We start from the raw sequence: 18,832 nt of genomic DNA on the forward strand, positions 1-18,832 counted from the left end.
CATGCAGAAAAATGAAACATGATCCATGCCTCACACAATACACAAAAACAAATTAAAAAAGGATTAAGGACCTAAATGTGCAAACTAAAACCATAAAATTCTTAGACGAACACAAGCAAGGGCAATACTGTCAGGCCTAACTTTCAACAACAAATGATCAAATATAATAACAAAAGCAGAAACAGTAAAAGGCAAAATAAATAAATGGGATCTCATAAAAATTGAGAAAATTGTTCATCAAAAGACTTTACAAAAAAACTGAAAAGACAATCTACCAACTAGGAGAATATCTTCAGAAACCATATATCTGATATGAATCTAATAACCAAAATTTATATAAAACTTCGACAACAACAAAAAGACAAATAGCCTAACCATAAAATAGGCAAAGGACGTGAATAAAAATTTCACCAAAGAGGACATTCAAATGACCACCAAACACGTGAAAAGATGCTCAGCATCATCTATCAGAGAGATGCAAATCAAAACCCTGGTGGCACAGAGGTTAAGAGATTGGCTGCTAATCAAAAGGTCAGCACTTTGAATCCAACAACCGCTCCTTGGAATCCCTATGGGACAGTTCTACTCTGTCCTATAGGGTCACTATGAATCAGAATCAACTCGAAGGCAATGGCTTCTTTTGGTTAGAAGGGCTAAGATTTAAAAAAGCGGAAAATAACATGTTGGCGAGGATGTGGGGAAACTGGAACCCTTATCCATTGCTAGCAGGAATGTAAAATAGTACAGCTGTTGTGGAACAGTATTGCAGTTTCTCAAAAACTAAAAATGGAACTACCATATGACTCAGCAATTCCACTCGTTGGTATATACCTAAAAGACTTGAAAGCAGAGACTCAAAGAGACTTGTATACCAATGTTCACTGCAGCACTATTCACAATAACCAAAAGGTAGAAACAATCTAAGTGACCATCAATAGATGAATGGATAAACAAAATGTGGTACATAAATACAACAGATTACTTACTCAGCCAGTGGGAGAAATGAAGTCTTGTTACATATTATTGTATGGATAGAGCTTGAAGACATTATGCTGAGCAAAATAAGCCAATCACAAAAAGACAAATATTTATGACCTCTCTTATAAAGACAAGAAAAGGCAAATACATGGAGACCAAAGATTATTACTGATTAGCAGGGATGAGAGGGAGGAGGAAAAGGGGGGTTAATGGTGATGGAGAAATTGCACCGATTAAGGGAAGGGTTGCACAGCCGATCATTGTAATTGCTGTCAGTAAGTTGCACACCTGTCAAAAGTTGAATTGTCAAAAGTTGTGTGATATATTTACAACAATGACCAAAAAAAAAAAAGTAGCTACTGAGACTGCTCATGTACAACCAAACACCTCACGGGATTTGGTTCCTTGGTATGGATGTTTAAGGTCACGGTTTCATGGAATATCCCTGTTAATTGGCCTAATAATATGTTTAGTACTTCTGTTCTACCTCCTAGTTTGCTGTGTAGTGCTTAGAGTCTTAAAAGCTTGCAAGCAGCCATCCAAGGCACAACAATTGGTCTCTATCCTGGAGGAACAGACAGAGGAGGAGAGTCAGGAGTAGAAGGATATGGAATGTTTGGCTAATTGCCTCCATGAACAACTGCCTGCTTTGCCATGAGACCAGAAGAACAAGATGGTGCCTGGCTACCATTACTGAACATTTTGATCAAAGATTCCATAGAAGAATCTTGATAAAAAGGGGGAAGATGCCCCAAGAGACAGAAAGGGCCACATAAACCAGAGACTCTATCAGCCTGAGACCAGAAGAACTAGATGGTGCCCAGCTACCACCAATGACTGCCCTGACAGGGAACATAACAGAGAATCCCTGATGGAGCAGAAGAAAAGTGGGATGCAGAACTCAAATTCTAGTAAAAACATCAGGCTTAATGGTGTGACTGAGACTGGAGGGACCTCAGAGGACATGGCCCCCAGACCCTGTTTGCCCAAAACTAAAGCCATTCTCAAAGCCAACTCTTCAAAGATTAAACTAGACTATTTTTTTTTATAAGACATAAAATGAACTGGTGAGGAGTGCACTTCTTACTTAGTTCAAGTAGACAAATGAGACTATGTGGGCAGCTCCTGTGCAGAGTCGAGATAAGAAGGCAGAGGGGGACAGGAGCTAGGTGAATGAACATGGGAAATACAGGGTGGAGAGGAGTGTGCTGGTGCTTTACAGGGAGAGCAACTAGGGTCACATGACAATGTGTGTGTAAGTTTTTGTGCCAGAAACTGATTTGAATTGTAAACTTTCACTTAAAGCACAATTTAAAAGAGGAAAAAAATTTAAAAATAAAGGGGGAGGGGGAGAGATGCAGAATAGAATTTCAAATCCTCATGGGACTCTAGACTTTCTGGAGCCACTGAGGGTGAATGAACCCCTGAAACTATTGCCCGGAGATAATCTTTAAACCTTAAACTGAAAATATCCCCTGAAGTCATCTTATATACAAATAAAAGTTCAGGTTAAGTAGCAAAATAGGGGTGTCTTGATCATTATACTCTCTTAAGAACTACCTATATGTGATCAAATTGACAACAGGAACTTGAAAGATTAGACAGGAACTTTAGGGGGCAGTGAATTTACCTTAATGAGGGAGGGTGAGGATCACTGTACAACTTGAAGAACGTAATCAATGACACCAAATTGTACATGTAGAAACTGTCGAATTGCTGTGTGTTTTACTGTGTATATTCTCGACAATAACAACAAAATAAATAAAATTTAGAAAAAAAGAGGACGGATGTCAAATACCTGACACCCAATTTAATTGTACAAAGTGAAATCAAAGATAACAGAAAATGCCAATGTCCAGGCTTGTGTCCAGGCTTCTACAGACTGAAAAGGCTTTGATTAACTTTAGTTGTATTAAACTTTCTTCTAGTTTCTAAGAAAATGTGGCACCCTTGGAAAAGAGTGCTATCTCCTCTTCTATTCAAGGCCTTAGTATTTATAACAGATATCGCCAATGAAAGTACTACAATATCCTAAAGCCAGGGGGTAATACTAGAAACATTTAAGACCCCAAAACAAAGCTAAGCTAAAACAAAATTGCAAGTGCTACTCTATGGGCTGAAATATCTTTGGCAATTTATATTTGTAAAGCTAATTCTGGGGAACTTGTAAAACCTAGAAGTGCCACGGATTTTGCTTATGTATCTTTTAATCGAACACTATGAAACACCCCAAAAGTGCAGGGCTGAAAGGCATAATAGTGTCTGTGAGTAAGGAAAGGCGAAAGGGCCAAGTACCACCCCTGGAAGGAAAGGAACCTCGATAAAACTAAAATGATCATAAAATCTCACACAGAACTGTGGTAACAAAGAGACTGCTTAGACAGTGGGCAGTTATAAAATTACAGGGTTATTCAAATCTGTTTTTGAAAATGTGGTTTGATGTCCTCTAAAGAAGCAGACGAATATGATAGTAAAAGAGCCTTAAGAATAAAAATTGCTGACAATGAGCTTTTATGGGAGAGCAGAGTATGACAACAACCGTTCCAGGTGAAAGGGCTCCATCTGGAAGCTGGGTATGTGCTCACTAATGTTAATATCAGCCTTTCCACTGTAGGTCAGCTGGATGTTTTATTTTTTTAATTTGCTACATTAAAATTCAAGAGCTATTAATAATCTGGGTTTTTGGGTTATTAATAATCTTTCATTTAAATTGGTAGGATTAATCCCTGCATTTGTATTAGCAATTTTCTGAAAATTCAGTCCTTTTAACACCTCTCATTACAATCAAACATAAAAGGCAGTATCTCTTGTGATCTCTCTCAATGATTATTTTTTCGTCTAAATGTCAATAGGAGAAGCCACAGTAAATACTGAAAAAGCAGTACGTGCTCAGAAACTCTTGTACAGCTAAACAAGCAATCAGATTTAGAGTTCTTTTTAAGCAACAAGCAGGTAAGAAAAACAATTAGCTTTGCTTCTAAAAATAGCTTCTTTATGTTTTCTTGTTTTTAATTATTTTAAATGGTACAACCCAACCGAACAACCCACAGCCATCAAGTAGATTCCAACTCATAGCAACCCTATAAATGGTACAAGAAATGCTAAAAGGGTTTTCACACCATACTATTAATGCTGCTGCCCATTTACTCAAGACAAGGGCCAGCCTGTGCATAGCTCTCAGTGGCAGAAGCCATCTACTCTACAAAGTAGATGAACAGCTCTTTGGCCAGGAAAACTCCAGTAGAGGGGAGGCAAAGGTGGTGTCACTGCAGGGACCATCATGGAAGTAGCTGAGTCAACCGTGAGGACAATGAAAAATATACAAGGCCAGAGCCAGTTCCCTGGATTCAAACCTCAGTCCCATCACTTAGAAAAGGCAAGATCTTAAACAAACGTGAACCTCAAGATTCCTTGTCTGCCAAATGAAACAAATACCACAGATTTCTGCACAGATTAAATGGGTGAAAATAGTAGTAGACTGCCTGGTGCAAAGTAAATGCTCAGTGTTAGTTCACTTCCTTTAACAAACCCCTAGCTTGAAGTTTAAAATGACCCCCCTAAGAAAACAAAAAAAAAGTAACTCAAAGCTTTTACAGTTCTCAGTCTTCAATTTTTTAAATGTTTTCAGCACCTTTAGGAATCTATTGAACAGCATCCTTGGTTGAAAATCATAGATCCTCTCCCCAGAAAAATGATCATAAATATAACTTCGCAAGCAATTTCAGGAATTTTCACAGGCTCTCGTAAGCTCAAAGAGACCACCTAAGGGCCCCTAGACCTCAGACTAACAATGTCTAGAAAACTAATAAATTATTTAAAATCAATGTTTGTATAATTCAAAAGATAATGTTTAGGATTGTTTGCTATCTGCTAAGTACTGTGCTAAGCAATTTAATGAATTATTTCATTTAATCTTTGCAACAACCCTTCAAGGTAGGCGGTAGTATTATACCTACTTTACAACTGAGAAAACTAAGGGTTAAAGGTTAGACAGGGTTAAATTTAATTGTTCTACGTTACACAAGAAGAATATCAAAAGGAAAAAAAAGTTCTCTAAAAGGGTAATGAACCAAAAATAAAATTAGTGGTTATAAAAAAAAAATTACTGAAATTAAGAGCTCAACCTCCTAATACAATACTGTCTTATTTAAGCGTGTTAGCCACTCAGTGAAGGTCTTAAACACACAAAAAGATAATGTGTAAAAGATAATAATAATAATAACCCTAAGTAACCAAATACTACTAACTAGCCCTTGATCTCCTAGCAAGAAAGAGGATAGGTGCAATCAACATGAATGGGGCCCGCAGAGCCACATTTGTTACTGTGGAAATAAGCGTGCATTTTAAGTCCTTTTTAAATGGCTGCACCTTTTCTGCTTTGGACAGAACGTCTGCTATGCTGCCATGTAGTTTGCGCTTAAACTTTGTGATACTGCCAGCAGCTGAGGCAGAATCATCTCTGCCCAATCCAGGAAGGATCTGGGCAATGTCTCCTTCACCTCTTCCCACCCTCACCACCCTCACACTACCAGTGAGCAAAGGACTTTCTGCTAGAAAACGTCCCAGCTAACAGCCAGTATCCAAAATGCTGCCTTACTGGCACAGATAATTAAAAAATTAAGAGATAAGTTAAAAAATTATAAAATGTAGTCTTATGAGTTTATGCCATCATTAATGTGGAAACACATCACAAATATATACCTGAATAAACAAAGAAAGCAAAATTATGATGCAATCAGTGCTATCCTATAAAAACTAAATTAACAAAACTAGTCTATTAGGAAAGACATCTGGTGTATCATGGCAAGAAACGTTAATGATCTTGTCTGCAACCCAGCAATCAATTTCTTCTCCCAGCAGCTCCCTCGTTACACTGTATTAGATCTGTGTGCCTGCAGAATTTATGAGAGTTCCACACATGAGGGAGCTTTGCCAACTGGATCCGATTCAGATCCCTTTGGCAGCCTGAAGCATCTGTATTAAAGAACAATCAATAAAGTTAGCTTTCTGCAGCACCATCTTGACTGAAAGATTTATTATCTCACTACAGAATCTTTTCAAAGCCACATATGACATCTGAGTGCTCCACCCATCACAAAGTTATTTAAATCTCCAGTGGACACAAATATTTTTACTGCTAAGAAATAAATACTGGCCAGCACTAATTCTAATGTAAAAACTTTACTTAAAATCAATGCAATTACGGAGAAAATCTGAAATCCATCCAGCAAATCCTGGTTTGCAGGCATTGTGGCAAATGAACAGTCTGACAATAACATCTATACCGGCTAGAGGGTAAAGCAAGAAAATACCAGCCTGAAAGACAAAACCCATTTTTTAGATGTATATGTATATGGACACCCTCGTGGCGTAACAATTAAGTGCTACGGCTGCTAGCGCAAACGTCAGCAGTTCAAATCCACCAGGTGCTCCTTGGAAACTCTATGGGGCAGTTCTACTCTGTCCTCTAGGGTCACTATGAGTCGGAATCAACTCGACAGCAGTGGGTTTTTGTTTTTTTTTTTAATATGGAAACAAGATGGTAATTGGTAAAGGCTGAACCTTTAGAAAGAAGTAACACGATTTGAGTTGGGACTCTACTAATTTGTCCCTTAAAATGTCAATATATCTCCCAGAGATTAAGATCACAGTCTTTCCCCATTCCATACTGCACAGGCTGCCTGGTGAATCTTCTTAAGCAGTGGCCTGGGAGTTGGCTTGTCTGGGGGCAGAAGCCTAACAGCCCTCTACTGCCTAGCACATAAAATCTTCACTTGTCCAACCTTGGAGCTCCTCTACGATCTAGCCCCATTTTACATCTCTGCCTCTGCTTCCCCAGAGCCACTAACCTGTGCTCTTCGTGGACATCCTGCAGGTCGTCTTCTCACAACTCCCAGACTCGACAGGCTCATCGGTCTAGGCTGCTCATAGGGACAGGCAGACATGTATACCTGGAGGTCTCCTCTACTCTGCCTATCCATATCTTACTGACACGTCAAAACACACCAGCTCCTCAAAAGCTACCTACCTTCACAAAACTTTCCGAACTACCACAGCCCATTTAGAGCACTCTCTTTTCTTAGTGCCAAGATATTAATATTCTATACTACAATTTAACAAGTCATTATATGTTGACAATATCTTGTATTGTGGGTGTGTGTGTGTTATAGCTGTTGTCTTATATTATTTTACAATTGTTTCTTGAGAATAAATTTGAGCCCCACCATCAGATTACATACAAGACAGAGACAGGTCTTGAACTTCTTTATAGTGATTAAGGGCAGTATTGGGTACCCTGTAGTCGAACAGAACAATGTGAACCTGTTATTCGTAAAATTTTACTATTAAGTCTTCCTAAAGGAAGACAAATGTATACACAACTTTCATAAAAGGTGAGATACATTACACAAAAATAACTCACAAGGATCACCAACGTAGGTTGTCTTCTAAAGGGTAAATTAAAGCACTATACCCATTTCATCCTGCTGTGTCTCACACACCCCTCCCCTCACATTATCACCAGGTAACAGAGGAATTAATAGGGTACAGCTGTGAGAAGTATAGTTACACCCCAACTTGAGGTATGCGATAACTAGCATTACAGAAAAGCCTCACTGCTTCTGAGTAATACTCTATCGAACATCACCTGAGAGGACGGCACCCAAGATAGTTTAGATTCATGGGCCACGAGTCCCAATGAGCCTGGGAAAATGCACGTTCCACACTTGGACTCAAACTTACCCCCTTTTTTCCCCATTTCAGTTGCCAACATCCATACTCGCTGCTGATTGCCAGCTCCTGCTCCTTGCAGCAGCCCAGCATGCTCTCTGCTGGTGCCAAAATACCCTACCACCAAACCCCACTAACTTCTGGAACTGTCCTACAGGGGTAAGGTAAGTCCCGTATTTTGCTTCCTCTGTGCATGTACTTGTTACTCCTTTAAAAACACATACAATACAGCACATTTTTAAAGGGGCACTGGGGAGGGAGGTAATATTCCTTAAAATATTGATAGCTTTTAAAAACGGGATTCTCCTTACCCCTACAGGCCCTCTCCCGGCTTCAGAAAGATGTTGTGGTGGCTGTGATGCCACCGGCAGAGAGCATGCTGGGGGGTCACACAAAGCAGGAGTTGGAGATCTGCAACAGGCCTGGGAGTTGTGGACCTAAAAAAGAAAAAAGTTTTAAGTTAACATGCCCAATGCCCCCTCATGCCCTGGTTATTAGGGGCACTCAGCACACAAGTAGGTTATCTGCAAAATCCTTTAGAAATGGCCTCTGAAATCTCAGGTAGCTAATTTGTTATACCACTAAAGTTAACCTTTTGGCATTAATCAAGCTGTTTATTTCAGTATGAACAAACATATGACCCTTCTGGCTCCATACTTTATCCAGGTCCTGAAAGAAAGCAGTATGGTGTGTGCCCCTCGAAATAACCAAGTTAAGATGTGACACAATGCCAAAGCATAGAACAGTGGCATGCTTCGCTTATAAGGAAACAAAAATTCGGTGGCGGTACATAAACACAACTGTAAAATGAACCGCAAGTGGAAAAACTGAGCTTTCAGAAGCGTTTCTGATGAGAGACGCCAGAGGTAAGATAGGTACACAAAAAAGGAAATATTCAAGGCATTAGGGCGGCCAAAGAACACCTCTGCCATTTCACCAAGTCCTAGTTTAATTTTGTAAAGTTGAAGGTGAGGTAAATAGACAAAGGCTTAACTCCAGTGAACAAAAGACAGCAGTCAAATGAGTTTTTATTTTCTCACAATATAATGAGCAGTATAATGAACAAGGCACAGAGCATAAAGTTCAAGAAACACATTATTTGTTTTAGGAGCAAGATAACAGTTTGGTATGTATCACAGGTCTTCTTTAAAGGAAACTTTGTAAACACTGAGCACCAACAACAACAAAAAAAAAGACTACAGAGCATCTTCTGAAAGCCAGCACAGTCCTTTTAAGTACCATAAAAGATAGCTCAGACTAGAGAGTTTGAGTATGTTCCCATTCAAATATTCTAAATAGCATATGACATTCTTAAAAAACCTAACCAATTCAATTTCATGTGGTTTTAAATAAACTCAAAAGGCCATAAAATCTAAATACTTTATAACTTCTGTTCTTAAAGTTGTTTAAAAATTTAATATGCAAATTTTTAAATACTAAATCTTTTTTGTTTTGTTTAAATATTAAATCATTTGAAGAACTCCTGTTACATATAATTCCTTTGAGATGCAAAGACTCAGTCTAACAACTTTCTGTTAACCAAAACTTCAGTACATTCCATTAACTCAAAATTTGTTTTTGTATGCCTCTTTTAGATACCCCCCCCAAAAAAAGACAAATCCCAAGAAAATAAGCTAATATGGAGAATGTCTTCATCACACTCATTTTCTTTCTCTAAATATCACCCTTTACAGTACATCCTGGACTCTACACAGTGATCTTCCTGTGCTGTTGTCTGTGACTCCCAGTGCCTCGGCAACTGTAGATGCTTACTGTTTTAGGCATTAGAAACAAAGGCATCATTTCAAAGCATGTCACGGTTCTTACTTGGGAATCAGAAAACGTTTTGACAATATCTCAGTTTCTGTAACTTTCTTTAAGCTCTTCTAGCAGATTTTTCTTGGGCTATTTTAAGTTGGTGTTGGGTTCTTAACAAAACTATACACATATTACAAATTTCCAGTTCTAAGGAAGCAAGTTTGAACAATAAGACTTTACCAATATTCTTGCACAGCAGATCTCTGCAAATATCAGATCGTCTCAAACTTTTTTTTTAAGCTCCTTAAAAAAAATTAGAATACCTAGAGTTTTCTGCATTGAAAAAATTTCACATATAGAAAACAGGTTCAGTAAATAACATTTTTAGAAAATATTTTATGGAAGTAAACAGAATTGAACAAAACATTTTTTCAATTATTTCTTAAATACAGGATCCTAAAATCCATTTAAATTAGGAGAAAATGAATTATCCAACTTCATAGTATTGTGAGCTGTTAAAACTTTAAATGCCAAGTGGCCTATCAGGACTGTCACCCATGAGTGAAAACAGACTGCTGAGAAGCTGCATAAACTTACTCCACGGCTTCATTTTAAGTTCCACTGATGGGAATATCACCCTCTGTTTATAAGTCAACGTCCCAGTGCTACAAAACGGATGTGGTAGTTCAAACAAAAAGTCAACATCCTGCTTCATATTTGGGGGTGGGGGAAGAGTATATCTGACAACACCCCATCTGATCTGACCATGTCCAGCAAACTCAGGGCTAAGGGATTCCATCCTACTCTTGCCTCCTGGAAGGATTAGAGAAAATTATAAACTTCAAATTTACATGTAAAAAGGACATTTAATCCTTGCCCATGGGACCATGGAATAAACTCAATACCCTACGGCAGCTTATTACAATGCTTCTAGATAGCTGTCTTTATTAAAACAAACAAACAGAAGGCATGGCCTCCAGAAAAATACTTTTGCACCAAATCTGTAATTAACACCATTTCTTGACTTAGAAACCAACTGTATAAGTTAAAGAACACTCTCATGCTAACATACTGACTCCTGAGAGGTAAGAGCAGGGCAACTTACAGAAAGAACAACTCCTTGAAAGAATTATCTTAGTGGTACGTTAAATTAGTTCCTTAGGTAATACTGAAGTCATTGTGCTATAAAAAAAACATTTGATAAGGAACATTAAGGTTTTCATTTCATTATCCAACAAGTCACAACGCTATAACTGGGTGGTACTAACCGTTTTACGGGGTAAAGGGAAGAAAGAACTATAGAAAGAAACACTCAGTTCTGAAGGCACAACTTGAGGGATTGTCAAAAAGCGTGGGCAAAAAAATCACAGTTTTACACAGAAATAAATCATCATCATACTGTAAGGCATTTTTCTTAAGAGCTGGCCTTCTCTGTGATGTTCACATAAGCCTTTATTTTTATTTCTGCTAACAGTAAGCTATACGGAAAATTCAAAACCCAATATAATAAGACCTAAAATTTTTTTTAAGGAATAGTATTTTATTATTTAAATGCATAAAATACTATGCACTGCAGGCTAACCAAAGGTTAACCAAAGCAGATCTTTGGCTTATTTAATAGACAGAAGGTTAATTTGTAGTTAATCCATTCAGTGTAGCAAACAACTGCTATTAAAGTTTTTAAAACTTTATCCAATGAATTTTTCCAACTAAAATGTTACTTTATTCAATATCCAATAAATATTACAGACCTTAAATGTGCTAATAGCCACAGAGCATACATCAATGAATAAAAGAGACACGGTGTTTGCCCTTACAAAGCTTAAATCTAGAGCACAAGCTAAACAACATCATTCTTCATCATAGACCATACACTGGGCTATACGTTTTGTAGGCTTGATCTTTTAATCTAAAAACAACCTGCCTAGCAAAGTAGGTGTCTTATTTCCCAACGTTATAGGTACAGATAGTGGCCGTAAAAGGGTTAAGATGGAAAAGAGATGTGAACCCAGACAATGTGATGTCTACGTCCAAGTTCTCAACTCATGAACTCTACTGTCCCTCATATCTGCCTGGATACAACATATTCCAAATTCTGAATTGGTCATGTTCATATTAATGTAAATTTCCTGCTCCTCCCCGAAGTTCTTAATACAAGATTTCCCAAGTCATGCTTTGATTAGTCTAGTATTAAAATGAACACCTGCTTACTGAGCGTCCATATACCATACATTCTGTGCTGAGAATTAAGCTGGGATTAAATACACTTACGGTGGATAATACATAAATCTGACAACTAATTCACTGTGTGTACATATGTATGTGTACACAAAGAGTGCATGTTAATGAAGTCTCTAAATGATATCTCCCAGCATTATTTATATAAAGGTCTCTAACAAAAAAAAAAAAAGAGATAAGATACAGTTATTTATCCTCCTTCAATAAGTTTTCGTTTTAAAAAAGAAAAAAGTTTCTTGTGCATTTAATCCATTTCTGAGAAACTAAATTTGGTGGAGAGAGGATAGTTTCAATGGCAAGCAGAAACTAAGCTGAAGCTAATTTCTCTGCAGCCCCTTTTCTGCTGTACTGTCAGGGAAGGCATGAATAAAAGCTGATGAGTGGCAATCAGCTTTTGAAGTAAGGTTCTGGGTACAGACCAGGGATCAGAGAGGAATTCCAAATGTTCCTCCCCCAGCTGCTCACTTTTGACACGGGAACAAAGAGAGGGATATGGTATTAAATCATGAATAACCTGGCTCCACATGCACTGCAGTAATGGAGATGTGCCTCCTCCAAGGTAACTAGTGGTATGTATCCTTAGCTAGTCCACACTGACAATCAACACTTAGAATGCGTGCTGGTAGGGACATAACTGACACTACAGCACCCTCAACCATGCAAGGCTGTAACAATACATTTAGCCCAGTTAACGGTCAACTGAAAACACCAAAATATCCCCAATGACATATCCCCCACTCTAAGGAAACTCTAGGTAAATTTTAATTTTAAAGATAATATTCCCAGCTTTGGTACTAAACCAAATAGCAACCAAAATAAATCCCTGGTATCTACCCAAATAATATCTGCAATAATCTCAAATTCTATCTAGAAATTCATGTGGTATAAATAATACCTGAAGAACCTATAAAAACATAATTCTAGGGAACCAAAATCATACTTTCTTCTATTGTATGAATGATAGTTTCTTATTAGGAGTCCACACAGAATGCTCACTTAAGAGTATTAAAGGAATGGTGTGATTACTTATCTGCGAAAAAAGAATAAGGTATGAACTACCACTATTAGAGCCAGACAAGAAACTCCTTGGCATTATACTGAATGAAAATTACTAATCTCAGTGATCCTGTTAGCATTCTCAGATTCCATGATTATTCCTAGACAGCAAATTACCTCAATAATGCTTCTTAAGGCCTGGATTTTTATAAAAATTGAATTTTATCACTTTTAGTAAAAGCAAGAAAGAAACTTTCCTTTTATGACAGAGAGTGAATGGCTATGTCTTGAGAAAAGAGTTCTCCAAAGAAAAATGACATCCAGTAATGCCATGAGTTGCCTGTCCAACTGGAATATAAGATCACTGAGGGAAGGGACTGTTATCTTACACTTCTTCAGTCAGCTTTATGGTGCTGAGTTCAATAAAGGACGCAAAGTAGGTTTTCAATAAATGCCTTGGAAAGGCAGTGTTTATAGCCCAAAACTTTCCTAATCGCACTCTGGGACATAATGTTCCTTGATGCTAAGGACTCATTCTGGAATAAAACATTCAAATCAAACAAGTCACATATATAGACACACAGAAAAACTGTGAGAGGGCAGAAGAAAGGGTTGAAGATGTTTTACCGGGCTAACTCAGTTTCAATTAATGGAGATCCACTCAAGCTAGCCCAAGTAAGGTGCCTCTACTGAGAGGAAACAAAAAGGTTAACCTAAGAGAACCCAAGGTGAGGAAGCACGCAGGGCAGTGGGCCCCAGAGAATGGAGAACAGTGGCTGTGCCTCACTGCCTTGGGGCCTACTGCTCTCTGCAAAGTGCTCCAGTCCTCTGCTGGTCCCATCTCCTACCTCTCAGCTCAGCTTGCTGAGGGCTGTCCCCACCCCTCTACAGTGGGGGATTCTTGATTAATCCTTTCAACTTTGCTCCCACTGCTAACTGCCTCGGTTTCTTACTTTCCAATTCTAAATTCTAAGAAAGAAATTTGGCCTCGAAGATCATAGATTGCCATTCCATCTTACTATTCTTTCAAAGAACCAAAGATTTTGCAAGCTACTTATTTAGTTCAGAAACTTAAGCTGCAAAGCGACCTTATGTATCTGACAAACCAACCCTCTTTCTTCCTGCTTCTACGTGTACGTTGTTCCTAATTCCACCTTACCTCTCCTGCTTTCCTGAGTCCCTGCTCTTGGCTATTTGTTTCACATATACTTTTGTCATTGTAGTCAAACAAACCCAGACCTCCCAGTCTGTAAATAAGTCCATCCAAATGAAAACTTCCTAAACAATGAAAGTTAATGGAACATATAATTCACTTACCTTGAAAATTCTACTTTTAAAAAATCCAGCTCAGTTACTCTGCACTATCATAGTTCTTCCACCAATCCCAGTAAAAGTGTATGTTTCAAATATATCTACCTGTGTGAAATGGTAGTGGCCTTAGGTGTTTTGATGGTTAAATGTTAAAAAAGCAGAAACCACACACAGATCTCATCCCTATATGCAAGATGACTGTCTAATCTATCTTTCAAACCAGGACACTTTAGAGAGTTTAAAAAAAAAAAAAAAACAAGCCAAACCCACCGCTGTCAAGTCAATTCTAACTCATAGCAACTCTATGGGACAGTGTAGAACTGCCCACAGGGTTTCCAAGGCTGTAAATCTTTACGGAAGCAGACTGCCACATCTTTCTCCCACAGTGCAGGTAGCAGGTTCAAGCCACTGACCTCTTGGTTGGCAGCCAAATGTTTTAAGCACTGAGCCACCAGAGCTCCTCTTCAGAGTAAAAGAGAGCACTATTTAATAGTTTGGCAGGACAACAGACACAAATCAGGACATAGAGGCAGCTATGTTCTGTGACTACAAACTCAGGTTCTAGGGATATGCAATAGCAGAGCCTAGAAGACAATCCAGGTCCCACATAAAATTCAAAGACCCTTCTCTTCCTCTCACATAGAACTAGTTCATGAAAGGTGACCCAGGGTCCTCAGTTCAATAAACTTGCATTATGCTAGTCTCAGTGACTGGTTAGATGGTTCTTCGTTCCCACTTCTCAATTCTATAGCTTTTGCTACGTTTAACATCACAATTTTGCTTAATGTATACTTAAAAACGTTAAATACCTTATGCCAAAAAACCTACCATGATAAATTCATGATTAATTCTAATTTGTGGTGTAAAAAAAGAAACACAACTCTCAGTTACAACCCCAAATCAATTTTTTATTCTATGGCTAAAAAGATAAAATACATAATTAATCAATGACATTTCAAAGCTACTAGGTTTTTCATTGCTCCACTTGCCATGTTATTTGCTGTGGACAAAACCAACTCCAATTTCTTTCTTTCTTTCTTTTTTTTTTTTTTAATCTTGCAGAGAAACAAAGCATATTTCCTTCTGTCCATCTTTTCCCCTGAGAGCCTGGGCAAACTGGAGGGGAAAAAAATCTATTAGTAGTCTCATCTACTTGGTTATCTTTTCATATGTAGTACAGACAAACAAACAAAGAAGTGGGTATCCAAGAAATAACTACACTCCTTCCAGGAGCAAATATGTCATCATCTCTGATGTTCTTACACAACTACGAGTATGCACTGAACACAGAACTTGAAACAAAAACATAAGAAACAGCATTGTGTGATTTAGAAAAAGGTATCCAAACATACTGTACCCTACTTCACACATTGTTTTTGCAGTCTGCTTTAATGTGTTGTACAAGACCAATACTGACGACAGAAGCTTCAGCTTTTATTGCTGTTAATACCGTGAGCAATTACTGTAACTCAGCAGGAGCCTCTGCCCAGAATAGCAACTATCACACTGTAATCAGCATTTCATAAGAGATGTTGTTCAAACATGAAGGCACCTGCTAATGTGCACAAACAGTACAAAAGGCGTGCAGAATCAAATAGGTAAAAGATAAATCTTTGCAATTTTCCTTCATAGCTATGTATTTTCCACAGTGTGTTGGTATTAGGTTTAGTAAAAATCACACACAAAGACAATGAGCAGGGAAAAGAGCAGCAGCAGCAGCAGCCACTACTAAAACCAAACTTTTCTGGAAACAGGGCCATTGCCCAAATTTTCATGTCAGCACAGCATCTGTAAAACAACCTCAGAAGGAGGGATACAATAAATAGCAAAGACCTCTAAAAACAGAGAAAATTCATACTGACATAAAAACTGAGTAGAAAGCATTTGATGTGACACGATTAAACTGCAAGGCCATCTTGTAAAACAACCAGGGAAGTCAGAAGCAGCCTACCAAGAATAAATAAATCTTAAAAGCGAAAGGCACATTTGACTTTCTTTTAAAACACCAAGCCTATGTTACCTATGCAATACTGTTTAATAAAGAAAAATAAATGGCATGTAATTTTTTAACTAGCTAAATCAGAATATATTAATTGGATGCTTGGGGGGTCATCAAAAATGATGAAAAGAAACAAAAAGAGATGCAGACTTAAAGATCTTTTCAGACTATATTTACTTTTCTTTAGACTAAAGTATCACACACGATGTGTGTCGGAGCATAAATATTGCCAAAATTTAAAAAGGTTGTTAGAAATAAGCACCCATACAAAACTAAAGAATTAGGTCTTCTCTATACCTAAGAGTATAGAACAGTGATTCACAGTCTTTACGTACAAGAATTGCTTTTTTAACATCAAAATGTTTTTAAAAACCCCAAATGATAGTACTTTGTATTATTTCAAGTAGGAACTATTTGAGGAAAATACATAAAGACCAGATAATAAACAGTGATTATTAACTAAATATTACTTTTAAAAATAAGCAAATTTTAAAATTTACAACAGCATAGTCATATAGAAAAAAGCCCATTTGAAAAATAGCTGTACAGACACGAACAAGGTATATTTAAGACTGAGAATGCTTATTTGCAAAATCTCTATAGACATTCAGGAATCCAAAGCCTAAAGTGTGGGAACCACTGGTCTAAAACTAAGAGATTTCATAATGGATGATATCAACATTTATGTATCCAGGAAAAATTTTTAATGAGAAAGTATAGTAGCTATATCCCCCAAGCCACACTTCCCTCCCCCGTCACCCCTGGGAGGCCCCAAAAAGGCTCAAGGCACACTCAATTCTTGTCAAAATATCCAACTAAATTGCAGTTTCCCACCTGAAAACTAACCTTTGACTTATTTATGTTATTTTTTCCCACTTATCATCAAAATTCCTAAATTTACCTTATTTCAAGCTCCATGGTGAGAGGAAACAAACTACTTCAGAAACCCAAGGGAACCTCTAAAATTAGTCAGTCGCCAAATGAGCTAATAAAGGAATAAAAACTTCAGAAACATTATTCACAATGTAAGAATTACAACAATAACTGAAATGACAAAACTAGTAACAGCCTTATTTGAGTGCAAAAGTCACAAAGCAGTCTGCACTCAGAACTTGAACTAGCTACCACAGCAATAGTGATGGAAAAGCAATCAACACAGACAGCCAAGGAACTGGAAAAAGAGAAGGTGGAGAGTAGAATCAACAGCACATTAAAAAATGCTTACCAGTTTGAAGTCTTGAATGCTACAGATGAAATACGGTGTGTTTGGCCTCCGACTCTCGATATACACACAGTCTTTAAAAGAAAAAGAAATTTTAAAACAATGGCATTCTCCTTTAAGGGAACAAAGACAGGGCCCATACAGCCACTGTATAAGTAAACAAAAGACAAAGCACACACCTTGTAAATTCTTTTTCCAAAGGTGATATTAAATTACAAATAACTTTAAGCCAAAGGAAAACAGCCCTTTAGTTCTTTCTGACCACTTTTCTGGTAATTTAAAGAACCTGATAAAGTTTCAATTATTTATTTCAGAGTCCCTGAGGAAGAAGGCAGAAAAATCACATAGAATTAGCCATATTCAGATGAAGAAATTTAGATAAAGAGAAATTATTCGCTCAAGGTTACACACCAAGGCAAAATTTCAAATGTCTTATTCAGAGATGCTTCTGTGTGTTCACAAGGAGAAATGGCTTTGCCGAGTGCTACTTCATTACCAATATTTTGTGAAGAAATAAATTAAATATGTAAAGAAGACTAGCTTGAAGATGCTATTACAATGTCCTTTCCACCTAAACCAAAAAGAACTAACCTAATCTCTTGTGGATAACTTGCTATTAAAATTTAACCTAAACACATTTTCTTTTCTAATTGTAAAGAAAACCAAGGCATTCAATCAGAGCTGGAATGAAGTAAACCAAAGTACATTTTCCACAGGGAAGAAGAGTGCTTTCTTAAATTACATCTGACATTGCAGTGGTTGAGTAATTATTTTTGTTGCTTTCAACAACTGGGGTCTCAAAGTTTGCTTTTAAAAAATGGTCTGTTAACATACTTTTTTTTTAAAAAAAAAAAGCAATGATTTTTTTAAAAAGCAAGTAGTGGCTGTAATGGGAGGAAAAACGCTCCACGTTACAACCAAGATCATCATAAAGAAGAGAAGACATCTGTAGAGTCAATCAGCTCTTCCAGGGAGAAAGACCATGATGTCCACATTTAAAATGCCACTCATTGAATCCTTCCTTATGACCCTTCGGAATGAGTGCATCTTGGAATAAATAGCTCAAGTACTTGAGAACCCAGGTAGATTCCTGTTCTGCCTCATTTGTCATACATGTTAAAAGCCAAAAGCAAAGGAACACTGAGTTCAGTCACCCATCCAGAAGACAACCCACTCCCCCCTCCCACCAAGAGTACTAGCAGATCCACTAAGATGTAGGTTTTGAAGAAAAAACACTCATTAAAGGGCACTTCCTCCCAAGAAACTTTCTTTAAGGCATCAGGAATTTTGAGGCCCAAAGTCATTGGGGGTGGGGGCAGGGGGGCGCAAACAGGAAAGAGACAGAGAGAGAGAGAGAGAAGAAAAAGAAATTAGAATGCCAATTATTTAAGCATCCAGGATTCCCCAGACCACTTCTTTATTCAGGTGCAGACTCGGCAACAGAGATTCAATCCCTGAACCCACGTAAAACAGCTGCTCAGGAATGAACTACTGGCTGAGTTTTCTATCTGGTTCCAGAGTTCCAGATGCTGAAGAACTCTGCTTCAACACTCAGGTGACACCCATTTAACACGCTAAATCATCTTAACGAGATGCAAGAG

At 37.7% G+C, this 18,832-nt stretch overlaps 1 protein-coding gene across 6 annotated transcripts in view; it reads right to left on the minus strand.

Moving 5' to 3' along the window:
* RERE (arginine-glutamic acid dipeptide repeats) overlaps nucleotides 1–18,832 on the minus strand; it is a 483,116-nt gene that overhangs the window by 265,000 nt on the left and 199,284 nt on the right. For 4 of the 6 annotated variants that reach the window (XM_049877800.1, XM_049877799.1, XM_049877797.1 and 1 more), the window contains exons 3-4: nucleotides 17,235–17,305; nucleotides 8,019–8,144 (exon numbers count right to left, since the gene is read on the minus strand). In XM_049877800.1, the coding sequence (XP_049733757.1) occupies nucleotides 8,019–8,144; nucleotides 17,235–17,305 (197 nt within the window). Of the gene's footprint in view, nucleotides 1–8,018; nucleotides 8,145–14,999; nucleotides 15,127–16,910; nucleotides 16,995–17,234; nucleotides 17,309–18,832 lie in introns of those variants that run through there. The other 2 variants (XM_049877802.1, XM_049877801.1) reach the window with 2 other exon arrangements.

This window comes from Elephas maximus, chromosome 3 (genome assembly GCF_024166365.1).
Source record: "Elephas maximus indicus isolate mEleMax1 chromosome 3, mEleMax1 primary haplotype, whole genome shotgun sequence".
Lineage (NCBI taxonomy): Eukaryota > Metazoa > Chordata > Mammalia > Proboscidea > Elephantidae > Elephas > Elephas maximus.